The sequence below is a fragment of the Sciurus carolinensis genome, chromosome 2, assembly GCF_902686445.1.
Source record: "Sciurus carolinensis chromosome 2, mSciCar1.2, whole genome shotgun sequence".
Lineage (NCBI taxonomy): Eukaryota > Metazoa > Chordata > Mammalia > Rodentia > Sciuridae > Sciurus > Sciurus carolinensis.
The window spans coordinates 70,306,665-70,325,025 of record NC_062214.1 but is presented as its reverse complement, the minus strand read 5'-3'; the positions used below and the strand labels follow the sequence as shown (position 1 = coordinate 70,325,025).

The window sequence follows — 18,361 nt, the reverse complement described above, 5'->3', positions numbered from 1 at the left end:
TCACTGGGCATGCGTAGAGGGGCGGGACAGGAAATCGAACGTAGCTACTGATCAGTCCAGGAATCGTTGAACTTTTTTTTCCAAACTTTCTGTCTTGGGTTCCTGAGGGGCCACAACTGGTCACGCGTGGTCGCTTTACGTTTCTGCTTTGGATACAATAGGTGGCTTCAACAACGATGCACTGTTACCAAAAGGACTGGTCTCTCCCAGCATCCACAGGAATGCATATATGTTAGCCACGCCCCCTAGCCTCCCCTAAAGCCTCTTGCTCCGCCCCTCGCCAGATTGCCCCACCCCTTGTCTTCGGTCCTCCCAAGCTCTGTAGCTGGTCTGGGACTCGCAGGTGACTTAACAAGATGGCGCGTGTGTTGACGTCCATGGCCGGGGCTGCAAGGGCCATAGGTGAATACTGGGATCACCGTGGGGCGGGATGGGGCGCGCTGGACCGCAGGCCCCGGGCAGAGGAGATCTAGGGTGGCCAACTTCCTGGGTCTAAAGCGTCTTGCCCTACCGAGCCGCTTTTCGCAGCCTGCCAACCCCTTAGCCTGCAGGTAACTTAAAGTGGGGGTTGGGGAGGGGCCTCTTTATTGTCTGTAAGCTGTGTGTGGGACCTGAAAGGCAGGGACAGAAGAAAAGGAAGTAAATGAAGGAGGAACTGAGTGTTACTTCACCGCACACCATAAGACACTGGAGAAAAACCAGAAAAGAGGGCAAGTCCTGTGAAGGACTTAAGCTGAATTCAAGCAAGGAACACCTGAAAGTCAGTGGGGTAAAGAATATCAAAGAAATTTTACCCATGTGCCCAAGTGTATTTATCATCTTGTGTAAACAGGGAAGATAAAAGAAGACTTATTTCGAAATCCCTCGAGGTTTCTCCATCACCACTTTTTTTTTCTTAATGTCTAAATGAAATCCGTAGTGACAGATTGTCGTTTGCTGAGTCTCCCACTTCCTCCTTTCTGTTTTTTTCTTCTCTTCCTCTCATCACGAAAGCAGGCATTTCCCTTAGTCTGAGATTTCCTATTAAAAATAAATACAAAGTGGTAATCCCCAGACTTACTCCTGAACATTTGTGGAAAATCCTTCATCCAGCACCTTCAAAAAGTGTTCAAGGGAATGAACTTTCGTTAATGTTAAATTTCTCTCCTAAAAAGTGCTGTCTCTATTCAGCCTTTTGAAACCTAAAGTCCTAACCATCGATTGAAGTCCAATGTCAAACTGGATCAGTTCTTTATTGATCACTCTAGCCTTTCTTGGTATTCACAAAATTTCTTAATTATCTAACAAGTCATCAGAGTTAAGTGATGAGCAAGCCACATGCAAATAAAATTGTACCTTAATTGGTTTAGCTGTCTCAAATCTTAAATCAGTTTTAAAAAGTGAAATATATGTATGCACTTGAAAAAATACTGAGCACAATTGTTAAGTTGAATATCTAGTTAATAGGTAATATTAAGATTTTGTTAGTAATTCACCCTATTGGCCTTTCTATCCTTGGTGAAATATAGGTCAGCATCTTAGTTCACAAACCATTGCACATAGCTCTTTGTAAAAAACTGGTGAAACAAAATGTTGTTTCTTCATATCTCAGCAAGTCATCTTTTAGGTATTGCATAAGCTAGAGACATTGAAAACTGAGAATTGAAAGAATGGTAAAAAATTTCAGAGGAATGAGAGTTAAACATAATTGTTTAATAACATCAACTTTGATGTTGGACAGACCTGGACTTGAGGCCCAACTTTGCGACTTATGTGATACTGAGGAAAATGACTTCTACTCTGTTAAGCCTATTTTCCTTATTTCAAAAACTGGGGAATATAATATGATATAATCATAGAATTATCCTGAGGATTAAAAAAATAACATTCTCACTTCATTACTCTTCCTGACCATTATTTAAATGACTGCAAACACTAATAGATTGAGTCAGACTACCACATGGCACATGGTGGGTTCCCACTTCAGTATTTGTAATTTCAGTTTGGTTAGGCATGACACCAATAGTCACTAAATACTCAAATACTACCAACAATGTTCTCAAATCAGAGCCCACACAATTTTCTAGAGAGAAAGGAGGTGAGTGGTTCTCCTTATCATGAAAATTAGTAAACTGTGCATTATGAATGAAGCAATGAATACAAAAACACTGTATATCAAGATACTTGCCAAATACAAGTTGTTTGACAATTGAATGAGATTGTAACATAAAGGTAGAACTGTGAATGAGGTAGGTACAGAGTAAAGTTTTTCATGGGATCCTTTAAAAGTATAAAGTGCCTTAGTAAAGTGGATGATGACACATAATGGGGGGTGGGAGGGTTAGAGTTATGGTTAGGGAGGGGGGCAAGAATGGAGGAAGGACTGTATAGAGGGAAAAGAGGGGTGGGTGGGCTGGGGGGAAGGGAAAAATAACAGAACGAATCAAACAACATTACCCTATGTAAATTTATGATTACACAAATGGTACGCCTTTACTCCATGTACAAACAGAAACAACATGTATCCAATTTGTTTACAATAAAAAAAAGTGCCTTAGTAGTCAGAGATGCTTTCGTTCGTAAAGCAAGTTGTTGATATAACCTTTCTAAAGGTGCCAGTAATGATAATTCTTTGTATTTGTTATTTACTTTGTGCTAGGCTCTTTTTTCAACCCTTTTTATATATTTACCATTTAATCTCATGACACTCCCTATGAGATAGATATTGTTTTCCTTTTATATATGCAGAAACAATGGTCTAGAGCAGTTGAGTAACTAGCTCAGTAATGCAGCTAATGTTAAGGTTAAGGTTTAAATCAGGACAGTCTAGTACTAGAGCCCATATTCCTAACCATAAGGCACACTGCCTCTTACATAATATTGGAATCTAAAAACTAAATGTGAAAATATAGATTATATGAACATTGTACAACTTTGCAAATATTCTAAAAACTACTGAATTTACACCTCACATGAGTGAACTTTATGATATGTAAATTATAAGTCTGTTTTCTAAAAAAGTTAAGAGATAAAGCTGTTGAAAAATTTATTGCAAGTGATTAGTCTCAATTTTATGACTTTATATAGAACGGTAACATCTAATTTGTTTCAATAATAAGTACCCTTAATGCATTGCAATATAAGTTCTTTTTAAAAATATTTTTAGTTGTAGATGGATACAATACCTTTATTTTGTTTATTTAGGTTTTTGTGGGGTTTTTTTTTGTTTGTTTTTTGTTTGTTTGTTTGTTTTTGGTTCTGGGGATTAAACCAAGTGCCTCATGCATTTTAGGCAAGTATTCTACCACTGAGCCACAACCCCAACCCCAAAATAAACTCTTGAAACTAAACTCTTATTTTTTGGAAACAGTGTCTGGAAAACCTAATCTAAAATGCCAAATCTGAACTGAAAGAAAGGCCACATTACTTTTAAGTCAAATCAGTGGAAGGGATTAGTAAGAACATGATTAATTAGAACTGATACTGAAGAAAGGTAGGAATTAAAGAGTTAACATACTAGATTTTGTAACACATATATTACTCATACACCAGATTCCTGATCTGTGGGAAAGTAGCTTGTTTTTTAAATCTGTGTTTATTCATCTTTACACTCCTGTTTTTTAAAAAGTATTTTTAGTTATAGATGGACACAATACCTTTTTTCTATTTATTTATATTTATGTGGTACTGGGGATCAAATCCAGTGCCTCACAGGTACTAGGCAAGAGCTCTACCACTGAGCCACAATCCCAGCCCTATACTCCTGGTTTTCCATCCTCCTGTTTTCAAGTATTTTACATGGTTTATTCACACATAGTTATACTTTGTAGTTCATTTATACAAAGTAACCCTTATTGGAATAATCACAAATAACCCACTATGCAGTTCAAAGTAATACAATTTTACTACACCCTCCTGAGCTCAGAGACAGAGAAATCTAAAACTAGAGTTGAGAGCTCCTACCAGTAGGGTGGCAATCTGAAATAAAAATATCTTTTTAAAAAGTTAGTTTGATTGTGAAAATCATTTCACATTGTATATACAATTCAAAACTTCACATTGTATACTTTCAGTACATACAATTTCTATTTATCCATTATACTTCAATAACACTGGAAATACACACAAACACACACACACACACACACACACACTATTTAAAATCCTTTATTTCCTGTTCCTTACCTAGTTTGCTTGGTTTACAGGATTTCACCCACAGATTTTTAATGCTAGGATCATTATTATCGTTCCTCTTCCTCATCCTCCTCTTCTTCCTCCACATAACATAAAATTAAAGTTTACATAACAAAAAGTGAACCATTAAAAAATATACAATTACTAACAAATACAAGGCCCTGGGTTAGATCTTTTGCTGTGGGGGGACATTAAAATATACAATTTAACAGTATTTATTACACTCGTCATGATATGTAGCAGTCACCTTTATCCAGTTTCAAAACATATCACCCCAAAAGGAAATCTGTATATATTAAGCAGTTGTTACTATTCTGTCCTTACCAGCCTCTGGCAACCACTGTTCTGCCTTCTGTCACTATGGATTTACCTATTCTAAATATGATATATAATTAGGATCATTCAATGTATAATCCTTTATGTCAGGTTTCTGTTACTTAGCATGTTTTTGAGGTTCATTCACATTGTAGCATGTGTGAGTACTTTACATCCAGATACAACTCCCATATGTAGATATGAACAATATTCCATTACTTGGCTATTGAGAATACTGCTTCTGTGATCATTAGTGTACAAAATTTTAAATTCCTGTTTGCATCTATTTGATGTACTTAGGTGTGGAATTGCTACGTCATATAATAATTTAATTTTTTGAGGAACTGACAAACCATCCCTTGACAGCTGCACCATTTTACATTTTTATCAGCAAAATATAAGAGTTCTTGTTTCTCTACATACTCAACACTTACTCTTATTTGTTTTTCTGGATGTGTGTAAAGTAGTATCTCATCATGGATTTGATCAGTTTTTCCTTAATCACTAATACTTCTGAGTATCTGATATGCATGTTGGTCATTTTTTTATACTATCTGTCCTTTGAAAGAGGCTGAGTTATTGAACTTTCATTGGTATTGCTGTATTTTTTTTCCTATCCTAATCTTCGAACATTTGACTTAAGGACCAAATAAAACCAATAAAGAATTTTATTGCATTTATCAAACCAGCTCTCATCTCTAGAGATAAGATAAACCTAGATAGCTTCAAACCTTAATTTTTACAATATTTAAGATACTGTGGTCTCTGAAACATATAAAGCAGATTTTGTTTTCTTTAAAAAAAAAATACTGTCCTGGTAAATCAAATGATAAAATAGTTATAGAGAAAGACTACAGCAAGGCTTCAAATAACATGAATTGGCCTTCCTTTTCAGTGCCAGTTTTTTTTTTTTTTTTTAATATTCCTAAAGCAAACTGGCATAGGATATAAAATTTTTCTTTCACTTAGATATCCTGTAATTTGTTCCTTTAACATGTCTGCATTTTCAACTGCTGATAATAGTGTGCCTGTCAAGGGACTTCCACCTGCTCCATCTCTTGTAGAAGTAATTCTGGTAAGGACAATCTAGATACCAGCACTCAATATTTGACATACCCATAAACTTTCACTGACAAAACTTCTTAATGTGCATACTACCCAGAAACTCACTGATCCTATATACAATGTTTTTATAAAATAAATACTTCATTGAACTTCCATTGCAAATTGCACATACAGTGGAGATGCAAAGAAAGAAAGGAGGAGCAGTTTGACCAATGATTTTGTTAATTGTTAACCTTTGCAAAGTTCTCTGCAGAAAACCCCTCATGCCACTCAGCTAGCAAATCATCATTGTATATCATTAACAATGAGAATGGATGAATTTATTGTACATTTATATATGTCTGTATCATTTGGGTACCAAACTGTCTATACAACAAACCATCAAGTTACATATTTAGTGGGTAGTACTAACATTTAAAAATCTGAAATAAAATATAGAATAGAAAACAAAGAACACATCACTTCTAGTAAGGGATTAGTAAGATATTCTTTTTAAGTAATTTCATTTCAGTGGACATTTGTATATGTATATGCTGAGTTGCAATATACTTGGATTTCATAATAGCAGTGAGTCCATAAAACTGGACTATATTACCCTATTGGTAATGAGAAACTTTGGGTATTTCAGTAACCAATAATATAGATTGGGGCTTGATAGAAGACCATCTTAGGCTGAATTTTACCTTCTGCTGACTTCCAGTGTATCAGGTTAAATAAAACAAAATAGTGTCACTTTAATTTTCTTCCTAAAGAAAATTTCAGTTAAGAGGAATTTTGTTGACTAAAGCTATGCCGTACCTGTTAGTATGTAAAGTTGTTTTCACTAACTACCTGTTGTTTAAAAAAACTGTATAGGATCTTCATCTTGCTATTTCATACTAATTTATTAAGTGATATAGTTTTATATAATTATATTTAGACTTCATACATATATATGTTTTTCATTCTGGGGGAGTTGAACTCTTAAAGCCCAGTGTCTGGGGGAATGGGAAAGCAAAGCAATGCATGAGGACACTCCCTTGCACCGTTCTTTTGTTGCTGAATGAAAGGGGGTTTCTACTGAATGGAATCTGGGATTAGCAAAGTTCTGCCTCTAATCCTTCAAAATGATAAAAACAAATAATAAAAAGTCTGGTGTCAGAGGAAAGCCTCATAAATTAACTGTTTCCTTGATCTTTGTTTCTCCCCCAACAATTAGATATTTTCCTTGGTTGATAATCATTCAAATAAAATACACATTAAGAAAGTATTGTATTAATATACCTTTCATGAATTTATTACAGATTATAAAACAAAAAATTGGGTTTAGGTAGGAAAGAAAGTGGCTTGCTTTTATCATTAAGTGTATGCTATATCACTATCACATTCATACTTAACCTCTGCAAAATACAGAGTTTACAAGTAGTTCTTAATATGCAGCTATCCTTTAAGTGTTACCTGTAAATTATGAAAAGTGTCATTCTTTGTTCAAAATCCAGTTGAAGTTCAGTATTAGCCCCCCCCCCTCTCTCTCTCTCTCTCTCTGTGTGTGTGTGGGGGGGGATGTGTGTGGGTGATACTAGGGATTGAACCCAGGGGCCCTCTACCACTGAGCAATACCCCAGCCCTTTTTATTTTGAGACATCCTCTCTAAGTTGCTGAAGTTGATCTTGAACTTGTGATCCTCCTGCTTCAGCTTCCTGGGTTGCTGGGATTACAAACTTGCACCATGGTGCCTAGCTCAGAATTCCTTTTTGGACAACTAGCTTTTTAATTCTGGGCATCACAGAGTAATTTTAACATAGTTTTTCCATTTATCTCCCCTGAGTTAATTTCAATAATTAAAACGAATAGATATTAAATAATTAATTTTCCTATGTATTATTTGTTTCATTTTTAAAATTAAATTTTGAGGTTGATTCTCAAAAGGAGGCTACCAATGACTTTTCAATTTTTCAGGACATTTTTCAAGATTCCCAACTCCAGTTCCAGCAGTGAGAACTTTTTCTGCGTCACAGTCCTTGCATCGGGTGGCAGGTCCTGTATGGAACCTTGGTCGACTCAATCATGTAGCCATTGCAGTGCCAGATTTGGAAAAGGCCACAGGATTTTATAAGAATATTTTGGGGGCCCAGGTAAGTGAGGTGGTCCCTCTTCCTGAACATGGAGTGTCTGTTGTTTTTGTCAACTTGGGGAATACCAAGATGGAACTGCTTCATCCACTGGGAAATGACAGTCCAATTGCAGGTTTTCTGCAGAAAAACAAGGCTGGAGGAATGCATCACATCTGCATTGAGGTATTTTTATTATTTTATGATTTGGTATTTTAAATCTATCTTTAACAAAATGTGTTTTACTTTTAAGACAACATGTAGGGCTGGGGCTATAGCTCAGTGGCAGAGCACTTGCCTAGCACCTGTGAGGCACTGGGTTTGATCCTTAACAGCACCACATAAAAATAAATAAAGTAAAAATTAAAAAAAAAAAAAAAGACAATGTAGTCACTGTCATCAAAAATTTTATTAAGTTCTATAAAGGGAATGAAAATCCTCAAAGGTGAGTACACATACACACACACATATGTTCTTTTTCCTTTTAGAAAGTTATAAAAATAATATTAATGTATTTAACCGAAGTCTAGATTCAACAGCCACTGAAAAGGTCACCAAAGTTGAGTAAAACATTGTCTTTGCTCTAGGTTTTATCAATAATATATGTTCTCCCATGTAATAGAATGTAACTGATTTCACTATCATAGGCAAAGAGAAGAAGAAGGTGAAAATATTTTATAAAGTAAGAATTTCCATACACATGCAAAGTATTCTTTTTCCTTTTGGTGCCAGGGATTGAGTCCAGGATCTCACACAAGCTAAACATGCATTTACTACTGAATTACACCCCCTGCCCAAAGTATTCTTATAATTATTTTCTGTCCTTAAAATTATTAATAACTTCTTCCTTCTACAAAAGCAGTACATTTTCAATTACTGACTATGATTTTTAAGATCTTCTAAAATGTATTTGCTAGCAATTTCTGAAAAAACATTAAGAAATGTTAGACAAGAACATTCTCATTACAGAACATTTATCTGTAGATATTCATGTCAGATAACTGCTTTTTAGAACCAGCAATACCAATTAGGCTTCAATTGAAACTAGTAGGACAAGTCTTTTGATAAAAATAGAGACAAAGTTAATATTTAGGCCTCATTCCTAATCCAGAAGAAAGATGGGTTGATTGTAGAATGAAGTCAAGAACCTATTCAGTTTGTTATTGCAAACACATAGGAGAACCTATAATATAGACTCTACTTCATTCATTCTTAAGATTTAGCAATGAATGAGATATGGACCATGTTCACGGTGAGAAGGAAAAACATTTAAACAAACAAATACATTATACTGTGATAAGTTTAATATTAGTATATAATTTAGGATTAAAATTAATATATGTGTCTTCTCAGTGCCCAAACAAAGGGAGGGAATCCCTGATCATTCTTAGCAGACTGAGGAGCTGGGAAGGTCTTAGAGAGAATGAGTTACAATGACTGTGAAGGGATTCCCTAGATGAACAAGGGGAAAAAGGTGTTCCAGGCAGAGGTTTTAGCATGTGGAAAGGCATAGTTATAACAACTACACTTATTGAGTCTCCTTTGGCAATATACAAAGTACTCCACATGCATTATTTTCTTTAATTCTCAAACTACCCCATGAGGGTGCTATTAACCCCATTTAACAAGTGAGAAAACACACTTTGTTAATTTGCCCACAATAGCATTAGTCGTAGGTGGCAAGGCAGAGGTTCAAACTCAAAGTTTTTCTGATTCCTCATGGTTGCACTTTCAGCCATGAGGCCATTTGCTTTCATTGTATTAACTGAGCTTAAATTTTGAGGTGGAGGAGCTGAAAGATATTAGACCAGGGAAATACACAAAGCCTAATATTTAGTCTCTATTTCATTCCTAGGAGATTACTTTTGGCTGCAGGTTTTACCAGTGGACAAGAGGGTTTGTGTAAGCCCCACAGGATGAGAAACGGGACCATCTGCCTTTGAATCTACTCTCTTCTCTCCCACACTGCACTATCTGGGTTCTACATCAAGAGAGCCTGTGCCTTCAAAGGAGGCTGACTATGTGAGTTAGAAGTTCATTGAAGTAAAGAAAAGTGAAGTTCAGTAAAGTAACAGCAAATTCAAAAGTAGAGGTCAAAAGAGAGAAATAATAATGTATATAAGTATAAAATGAAGGTAGATAATAGAAGAAGGTATGTACAGTGATTAGTTGCTACTTTAATCTGATACCCATCTATCATCATTCCACAACCTCCACAAAAATAATGTCTTAACTAGAGATTTTGTTTTCTTGTTCTCAGTCTAAAAGTGAGCTGTCCCAGATGAGATGCCCCTGCCATCTGTAATACATGACTGACAGGGTTGTTCTAGGCATCACTTTTTACTAGCCAGAGGAAAGAGAAGGCACAGAGAGAATACAGGACAAACAACTTTAAGATAATCTAAATGCCAGGTATGGTGCCATGTTCCTGTAGTTCCAACTATTCAGAAGGGTGAGGCAGGAGATTGCAAGTTCTAGGCCAGCCTGGGCAACTTAGTGAGACCCTGCCTCAAAATAAGGATGTAGCACCTCTGGGTTCAATCCCCGGTGCCCCCCCCCAAAAAAAACAAAAACAAAAACAAAAAAAAAAACAGTAAAAGATAAAGAAATGCTCTTATTTTCTGAATGATCACATACTCAGTGATTTATTTTCTGGTTTGTTTTTGTATGTTTTACAGATCTTTTTTCATTGAGCATATATGCCATATGAAAGGAAAATTTTATAATTTTAAAGTAGAAGACTTATGAGGTAACTTGTTTTCTCCATGCTAGGATATGTTCTTCATTCAAAAAGAGAGAAAATTCCCCCTTTAAAAAAATTCCTTTGTAGCCAGGTGTGGTGATATGCCTAGAGTCCAAGCTATGTGGCAGGCTGAGGCAATAGCTTTTCTTGAGCCAAGGAGTTATAGGCCAGCCTGGGCAACATTATGAGACCCTATCTCAAAAAGAAAAGAAAAAGAAAAAAAAAGAAAAAAAATCTATTCTCATTTTGTGTTTGGCTTTACAATAAACCCCAGGAATAAATTCTTCTACTAGTGAACTCTGTCACAGTTTCCCATATGTATAGATTTCATAGAATGACAAAATTTTCAGAGAACAAAGCAAAACAAAACAATATGAACCATTCGATGAGATTTTTAACTTTCTGTGTTACTAAAACCACCATCCAAAGCTAACATTTTCCAAAAGAAAGGACATTTTATTAGAGAGAGAAAGAAAAAAAAAGAAAAAGTAAAAGGAGAAATCTTGGAATAAAAGAATCCTGTTGTATCAATCATCTTTCCATCATTGTGACAAAGTACTTGAGATAATCAGCTTACAAGGAAAAAAGGTTTATTTTGATTCATGGTTTCAGAGGTTTCAGTTCATGATCACTGGGCCCTGTTACTTTGGACCTGTGGTGGCACTGAACATCATGGTGAGAGTAGGTTCCAAAGGAAGCCTGTTCACTTTATGGCAGCCAGGAAGCAAAGCATATGAAACAGAGGGGAAAAAATGAGGAAAGGGTAGGGTTCCAGTATCCCCTTCAAGAACAGGCTCCTAATGACCTAACTTCCTTCCACTAGACCCCACCTCTTAAAGGTTCTACCACTTTCCAATAGTGACATCACTTCGGGCCCAATCCTTTAACACATGGGTCTTAGGGGACATTCAAGATCCAAACTATGATACTTATCAATTAAATAAATCTATGGGCTTATTTTTGGGTTTTTCCTTTTTTTTTAATGTATTGATATCAACTGGTAGACATTTCAGTGGAGGTGAGCATGTGGGAAATACTGTGCATAACCATCACCAGACTGTATAGAAAGCATGCAAACTTAAGGTAACATATGCCTTCTGAAATAATTCCCAAGAATATACAGAAAGCTTCTAAAACTTGCAAAGTGAAAACAGTGTTAGGTTTGTGTAATTCACTTAGTTTGTAGCTTTAGGGGGAGAGATAATTGAAACATAAATATTTAATCCAGACATTTTAACTTTCATAGATTTAAATCAATTTGAGTATGCATTCATTCATTATTAACATGAATTAATACCATTATAATTTTATGTAAAGTAAGAGCTTGTTTGTTAAGTCAATCAAAATGTCATGCACTATTAAAAGTGGTACTTTATTACTTGTTCATAAAACTAGTTACATGCCTTAAGGTTAAAAGATGTTATTTACAAAATAACTTGCCTTCCAACAAACAAAATTACATTGCCATTTTCAGATAAGGCAGCTGAACACCAAAAAAGATATAAGACTAAAGAAGATTCTGAATTCTGATCATAATAATCCAAACATTTTTAATTTGGATTATTGCCACTAAATGCACAATGACAGGGAACAATCAGTATAAACTCCCACAACATTAAATAAGAATTTGAAGTGAGAATCTGCCCAGATTTTCATTAATGACACTTAAGGCTTTAGAGAGTTATCTGATGCACAACTGTGATTGTTTGACATACTATAAAAGCAGTTTTAAAAGACTAAAAACCCATTTTTTAAAATGAGTTGTTATTGACCTTGTTATTTTTATTACTTAGGGAGGCAGACTTAATTTCTCAAATCAAATTGCTTTGCATTTCTTAAAACTATTGCATATACTCTCAATTCAGAAAATTAAGACATTTTTTCTTCCATTCTTTTTATTACCACCAAACATAACAGAGTACTCTTAAAGAATTGTAAATTTTATAGCAACACTAAGAGAAGAATGAATGTGGCACAAGATCTTTAAAATCAAAATTAGTGAAAGAAATAGTAACATATAGATAAAGATGCTAGTCTAATGTTAATTAGACATTTTTAAAAATAAACCTAACTTAAATCTTAGAGGATGAGTCCTCTGAGCATCAGAATTCTAGATATTTATACTTGGGTAGAACGTTATCTAAATTGAACATTCATTGATCATATGTAAAACAGAAGTTACCAAAGGGGCAATATGAAAAAAGTCATGATTATATTATGAAAAATTTCAAACATACAAGAAGCAGAAAAAATAACGTAATGAATCTCCAAACACCCATCATCCAGATTCAACACCTGCATCATCTCTTTTTTCTTTTTTTTTTCCTTTGTTAAACCTTTCTGACGTAATTTGCAACCTCATTTTGCCCTTATTTAGTTTGTATCTTTAAGAAATAAATAACCACAATGACATTGTTCTGTCAATCAAAATTAAAGGTAAATCTTTAAAGGCACAATCTATACACAATTTGTAAATCACATTTACAAGATTGAGTTACAGATGTCTTTTTGTAGTTGACTTGTTCTAATCAGTGTTCTAACAAAGTTCACTCATTATGTATAGTGATTAATCTCTTAAGATTCTTTTAAAAATACTAACATGTTAGCATTAATATTATGTAGTTGTCACAATTAATGAACCAATATTGATCTATTATGATATACTAATCTACATTATTCAGATTTCCTTTGCTTTTACCCAGCATCTTCTTTTTTGATTTATTCTAGTTATACATGACACAGTAGAATGCATTTTGACACATCATACATAGATGGAGTACAATTTCTCATTCTTCTGGTTGTACATGATGTAGAGTTACACTGACTGTGTAATCATATATGCACATAAGGTAATAATGTTCAATTCAGTGTACTGCCATTCCTACCCCCATACCCAGTCGCCTCCCTTCACTCCCCTCTGTCTAACCCAAAGTACCTCTATTCTTCTCTAGCCACCCCCCATTGTGAATTAGCATCCACATATCAGAGGAAACATTCAACCTTTTGTTCTTTGAGATTGGCTTATTTCCCTTAGTGTGATATTGTCCAGTTCATCCATTTACTGACAAATGTCATAATTTCATTCTTCTTTCCAGCATCCTTTTTCTGGTCCAGAATCCCCTCCAGGATCTCACATCACATTTAGTTATCATGTCTTCTTGAGTTCCTCTTGCTTATGAGTTTCTCAAACTTTCTTTGTTTCTGATGACCTCAATACTCTTGAGGATTTCTGACCAGTTATTTTATAAACTTCCCCCCACTTGAGATTTGTCTATGTTTTTCTTCTGATTAGATAAGGTTATTCTGGGAAGACCACAGAGATGAAGTACCATTATCATCACATCATATCAGGAAATATACTATCAACATGACTTTTCACTGTTGATATTAACCTTGATCCCCTACCTGAGGAGGGGTTGTTATTTTTCTTCACTGTAAAGTTACTTTGTTTTTTTTTTTTTCTTTCTCCTTCATACTATGCTCTTTGGAAGGAGGTCATTGTGTGATGTCCACATTTCAGGAATGGAGAGTTGTATCAATATATGCTTGTGGATATTTGTTTCATATCCCTCAAATTGTTTTAGCTTTGACCACTGAAAAACTCTTTTGTTTGGCTCTCATGTCCCTTTGGCATACCCCATGATATATATATATATATATATATATTTTTTTTTTTTTTTTTTTTTTGAGAACACCCTTATTTTCTGGGACTACAAGTTTCTCCAAACTCATATTTCTTGACCTAATCCTGGAACCAGTCATTTCTCCAAGAAGCTCTGGTTCTTATTACTAGAAATGGTGTTAGAAACCAAGATGGGCTCTAGTTGTGCTCATTGCTGTTGGGGTATCATTGGTCTAGGCCCTCTGAACTAACATAGCAAGGAAATACATGTTTATATACTGTACATTTAAACTTATCTATAAATATTTCTGTATTAAACCATGTTGAGCTCACAAAATAACATAAGCTCATGAATTTACATTGATGTCTTCAACTCTGTTATCAAATGAATCATTCTAACCTTTTCCCTTGCTTGTGTACATACCTCCCCATCCCAACAATGAGAAACTTGGCATTCATCATCTGCTATCAGTGTTCTTAATTGTTCAGTTTCAGTATGCATGTATAGTAATTGTATGAGTTTCCTGGAGTTCTTCTAAAGAATCACCACAAACTCAGTGACTTAACATAACAAACATTTATCCTCTCATGGTTCTAGAGACTAGAAGGCCAAAATCAAGAGGTAAAAAAATTGGAGGGGGATGGGGCAGGGTAAAAAAAACTATGAAAGGAAAATGAAAGAGAGCATAAGAGAGTGATGTGATCAAAATAGAAGAGGGTGGAGTCCTGGAAAGGTAGGCAAAAGGCAAGAGACAAATAGAACAGAAGCAATAATTAAAGAGTCAACAAGGCTATTACCAGTCTGCTGTAAGAAATCAACCCATGTATTCAATAAACTCAGTAACCCCAAGTAGGGCAAATACAAAACAAACAAACAAACTCAAAATTTAAGCACACCATCATCAAGCTGAACCAAGGATGAAGGTCAAATCATTTAAGCCATTGGAGATAAAAGACACAAAAATTATAGAATAACGTGTAATAACACTGGTTAAGTGATAACCAAAAACCTCTACCAATTTAGAATTCTAATTTCAGCTAAGGTGTTATAACAGAGAGCAGTTTGTCCTCCTTCGTGAAACCATGTAAACAAAATATATGAAAGAGTGGTTCTCTGGAATTGAATGTCAAGCAGCACAGAAAGCTAATCCCCTGAAAGAGAGGAAGCAAACAAGAAGACCCTTGCAGTTTTTCTACTACCTGGCTGGAGAGTATTTCCAATCTTCAGTGCAGGACAGGGGAATCAAAGTAGAGCTTCACAGTCTCCCCAAATTGAGGACCTAGAAGTTGGGAGTCTGGAAGCCTTGGTGCTTCATGTTGATAATATAACGTGTTTAAAAGGAGAGAGCTGCACAGATGCTCCAGAGATCTACAGTGCCTTTCACATCTCCGTCTGAGAATCAAGTAGGGATGCATGTTAGCAAGTTACCTGATGCTAGACTCAGAGCCTCTTGATAGGATCAGAGGGAACAGACCTCACACGTAGGTGGGAATAGTTTGTTCTTGCCAGTCATAGTGGAAATACCTTGTAATACATGGGGGCAGTGGATAGATTATTAAAAAATGCTTTTAGTAGTGAGGGAAATTAGTCCTAGACCACAGGCTCTTCCAATCCCATCTAACAATCAGAATAAAGCCCAAGAATATTTGTAGAAATTTTAAATATAAGGTAAAATTGACAATGCCTGACTTTAGTGAGAACTAATTTTCCTAAGAATGATCCAGTGGTGGGACCACTCCTTCATCCAGCTGGTGCATGTTCTATTTTGGAAAAAAATGAGAAAAGAGCAGCAGCTGTACAAAATAGCATGAAATGAATATGGTCATAATGTTGGCATGACTTTGATATACCTATGAGGTTTAAAACAAAACATTATATGAATACAAGTAGAATGAACATCATATAAAGAAATGATAGTTTATGGTAACATTTAGCGTCCTCTTCAGTTGTTAGAATTCAATATACAACCCTTGGTTCTTTGGAAATAAGATTACATAAATATTAACATGTTAGATCTATGTGGTGGGAAATCAACCTTATCCCTTTTTGATATTTAGGATGCTATTAAATCATTAAAGTCTAGGGTAAGTTATGACTGCCTGGGAATGTGGGCATTTCCTTTTTATCCATTTCTAGGTTCCCAGTCTAAGAGGGTCACTTTCCAAGATAGGGGAGGATAATTTCTTTATCAGTATTTGCTCATTTCCTAGACTGCAAATAAATATGAAGCAAATAGAAATAATTTAGAAAAGGGTTGCAAAATCATAAAAAGATTTTTTAGAATGGAGAATAACATTTTGATAGCAATTTAATAATGATTTTTATGTGTATCAAGTTTAAATTTCCAAGCTAATAACCAGTTCATTTGGGAGGGGAAAACTTGGAGTTCTCCAGGTCTGATTACCTACTGTGTGCAAGAGCTTCTTATCTGTTATCTCATTTTAATCTATAATCAATTTATATGGTAGGACTCTGTTAGTCAGCTTTCCATCACTATAACAAATACCTGAGATAATAAACTTGTAAAGAGAAAAGGTTTATTCTGACTCACATTTTTTGAGGTCTCAGTATTGCTTTTGGGCCTGTGGCAAAGCAGCACATGATGGCAGGGAGCACATGGCAGAGAAAAACTTCTCACCTCATGGCTAGGGAGCTAAAGAGAGAAAGGAAGAGGAAGGGACTGAGGGGTTCCACTGTCCCCTTCAAGGGTACCTCTCCAATTACCTGAAGATTTCCCACTATTTTCCATCTCCTAAAGGCTCCACCACCTCACAATAGCACCACCCCAAGACACATACTTTTACCATATGGACCTTTGTGGGATACTTAAGGTCCAAACTATAGCAACCTCAGTTCTCTGCTTTGAGGAATATAAGATTCTCAGGAAAAAACAATTTGTCCAACATCACCAAAATTATAGCCAGAAGAAACTGTGATAAAGAGAAGGACACACTATTTAGGTTATAAGGGGTAACATTTACCCACAGTGAGTTTTCTTTGGCATTGCAGTAGCTCACCTAAGAAAATTTAGTAACTTAATTTACTTTGCTGTTTGAACTTATTTTTCATTATTTTTTCCCATCCTGGGACTCAAACCCAGAGCCTCATGCATATTAGACAAGCACTGTACCACTGAGCTACACCTGGGCCCTTGTGATGGCTTAAGGATAGTCCAGTCTGAAGGCAGAGGAAATATGCTGCATAAGTGCTCACTTTCTTTTAAGTCTTTATGATACTATAACTTGCTATATTTGTGATCTTATATATTTTCTTATTTCTTTTCTCAAGGTGGATAATATAAATGCAGTTATGATGGATTTGAAAAAAATGAAGATCCGTATTCTAAGTGAAGAGGTCAAAATAGGAGCACATGGAAAACCAGTTATTTTTCTCCATCCTAAAGACTGTGGGGGAGTTCTTATAGAATTGGAACAAGCTTGATTTATATTTGCAAGAAAATTAATTGCCCTGAAAACCCTTTATCAAACACTATCAAAATGTATTATGACCAGATAAATGAGAGTTTATACTCCATTTATGTATGATGTGTTAAAATGCATTCTACTGTCATGTATAACTAATTAGAACAAATTAAAAAAAGAAAAATATATATTATGGTACTGCTTCCAAAGTTATAGACTAAATTACAGAAATATTAAAAGTATGTACACATATGTACATAACATGTGTAAATTGGATTTGGAGAAAACCTTGATTACTAAATGCTTAGAACGTTGTTGAAATCATGTTCATAGAAATGAATTACTCCTGTTTAAAATGGTAATTGAGTATAGTATGTTATCTGTTTAAAGGGTGTGGATGTGGCTGTGTGAAGCAGATTAGATGTACAAAGGTGTTATGAAAGTGTACTTGACAGTTACATACCTACATATTTGAGATAAAGCTGTTTTCTAGAATGTTTAGAACTATTTCTAATTTTAAAAAAAATTTCCAAAGTCCATTATTTATTTTTAAACTAAAAATTGTTTTGCTTTTTATTTTTTAACTTTTAACACATAATTGTACATATTAATGGGGCTCAGTTGATATTTTCATACCTGCCCACAGTGTGCACTGTCCAATTCAATTTCTCTTTTTCCACACTCTCCCTTCTTCACCTTTACCAGACCCTATTCATTACTATTCTACTTTCAGTTGACTTTTTTTAGCTTCCACATATGAAAGAACATTAAATACAACTATCCCACTTCTGAGTAAATAGCCAAAGGAAATTAAAGCATACAAAAGAGATACCCCTGTCCCCTTATATATTGCAGCACTATTCACAATAGCTAAGGTATGGAATTAAGCCTAGGTGCCCATCAATAGATGAATGGATAAAGAAAATGTCA

General features: G+C 35.1%; 1 protein-coding gene across 2 annotated transcripts; it reads left to right on the top strand.

Moving 5' to 3' along the window:
• Positions 1-294: 294 nt before the first annotated feature.
• LOC124977182 (methylmalonyl-CoA epimerase, mitochondrial-like) lies at positions 295-18,361 on the top strand. Of its 2 annotated transcripts, XR_007107116.1 has the most exons (4): positions 295-402; positions 7,492-7,829; positions 9,499-9,665; positions 17,298-17,431. XR_007107116.1 is itself a non-coding variant. In XM_047540531.1 (3 exons), the coding sequence occupies exons 1-3, from the start codon at positions 357-359 to the stop codon at positions 17,448-17,450; spliced, it is 537 nt and encodes a 178-aa protein (XP_047396487.1). In that variant the 5' UTR covers positions 295-356; the 3' UTR covers positions 17,451-18,361. The 2 variants fall into 2 exon arrangements, 1 of the variants encoding a protein (XP_047396487.1); XM_047540531.1 differs by lacking the exon at positions 9,499-9,665 and having other exon boundaries at positions 17,298-18,361.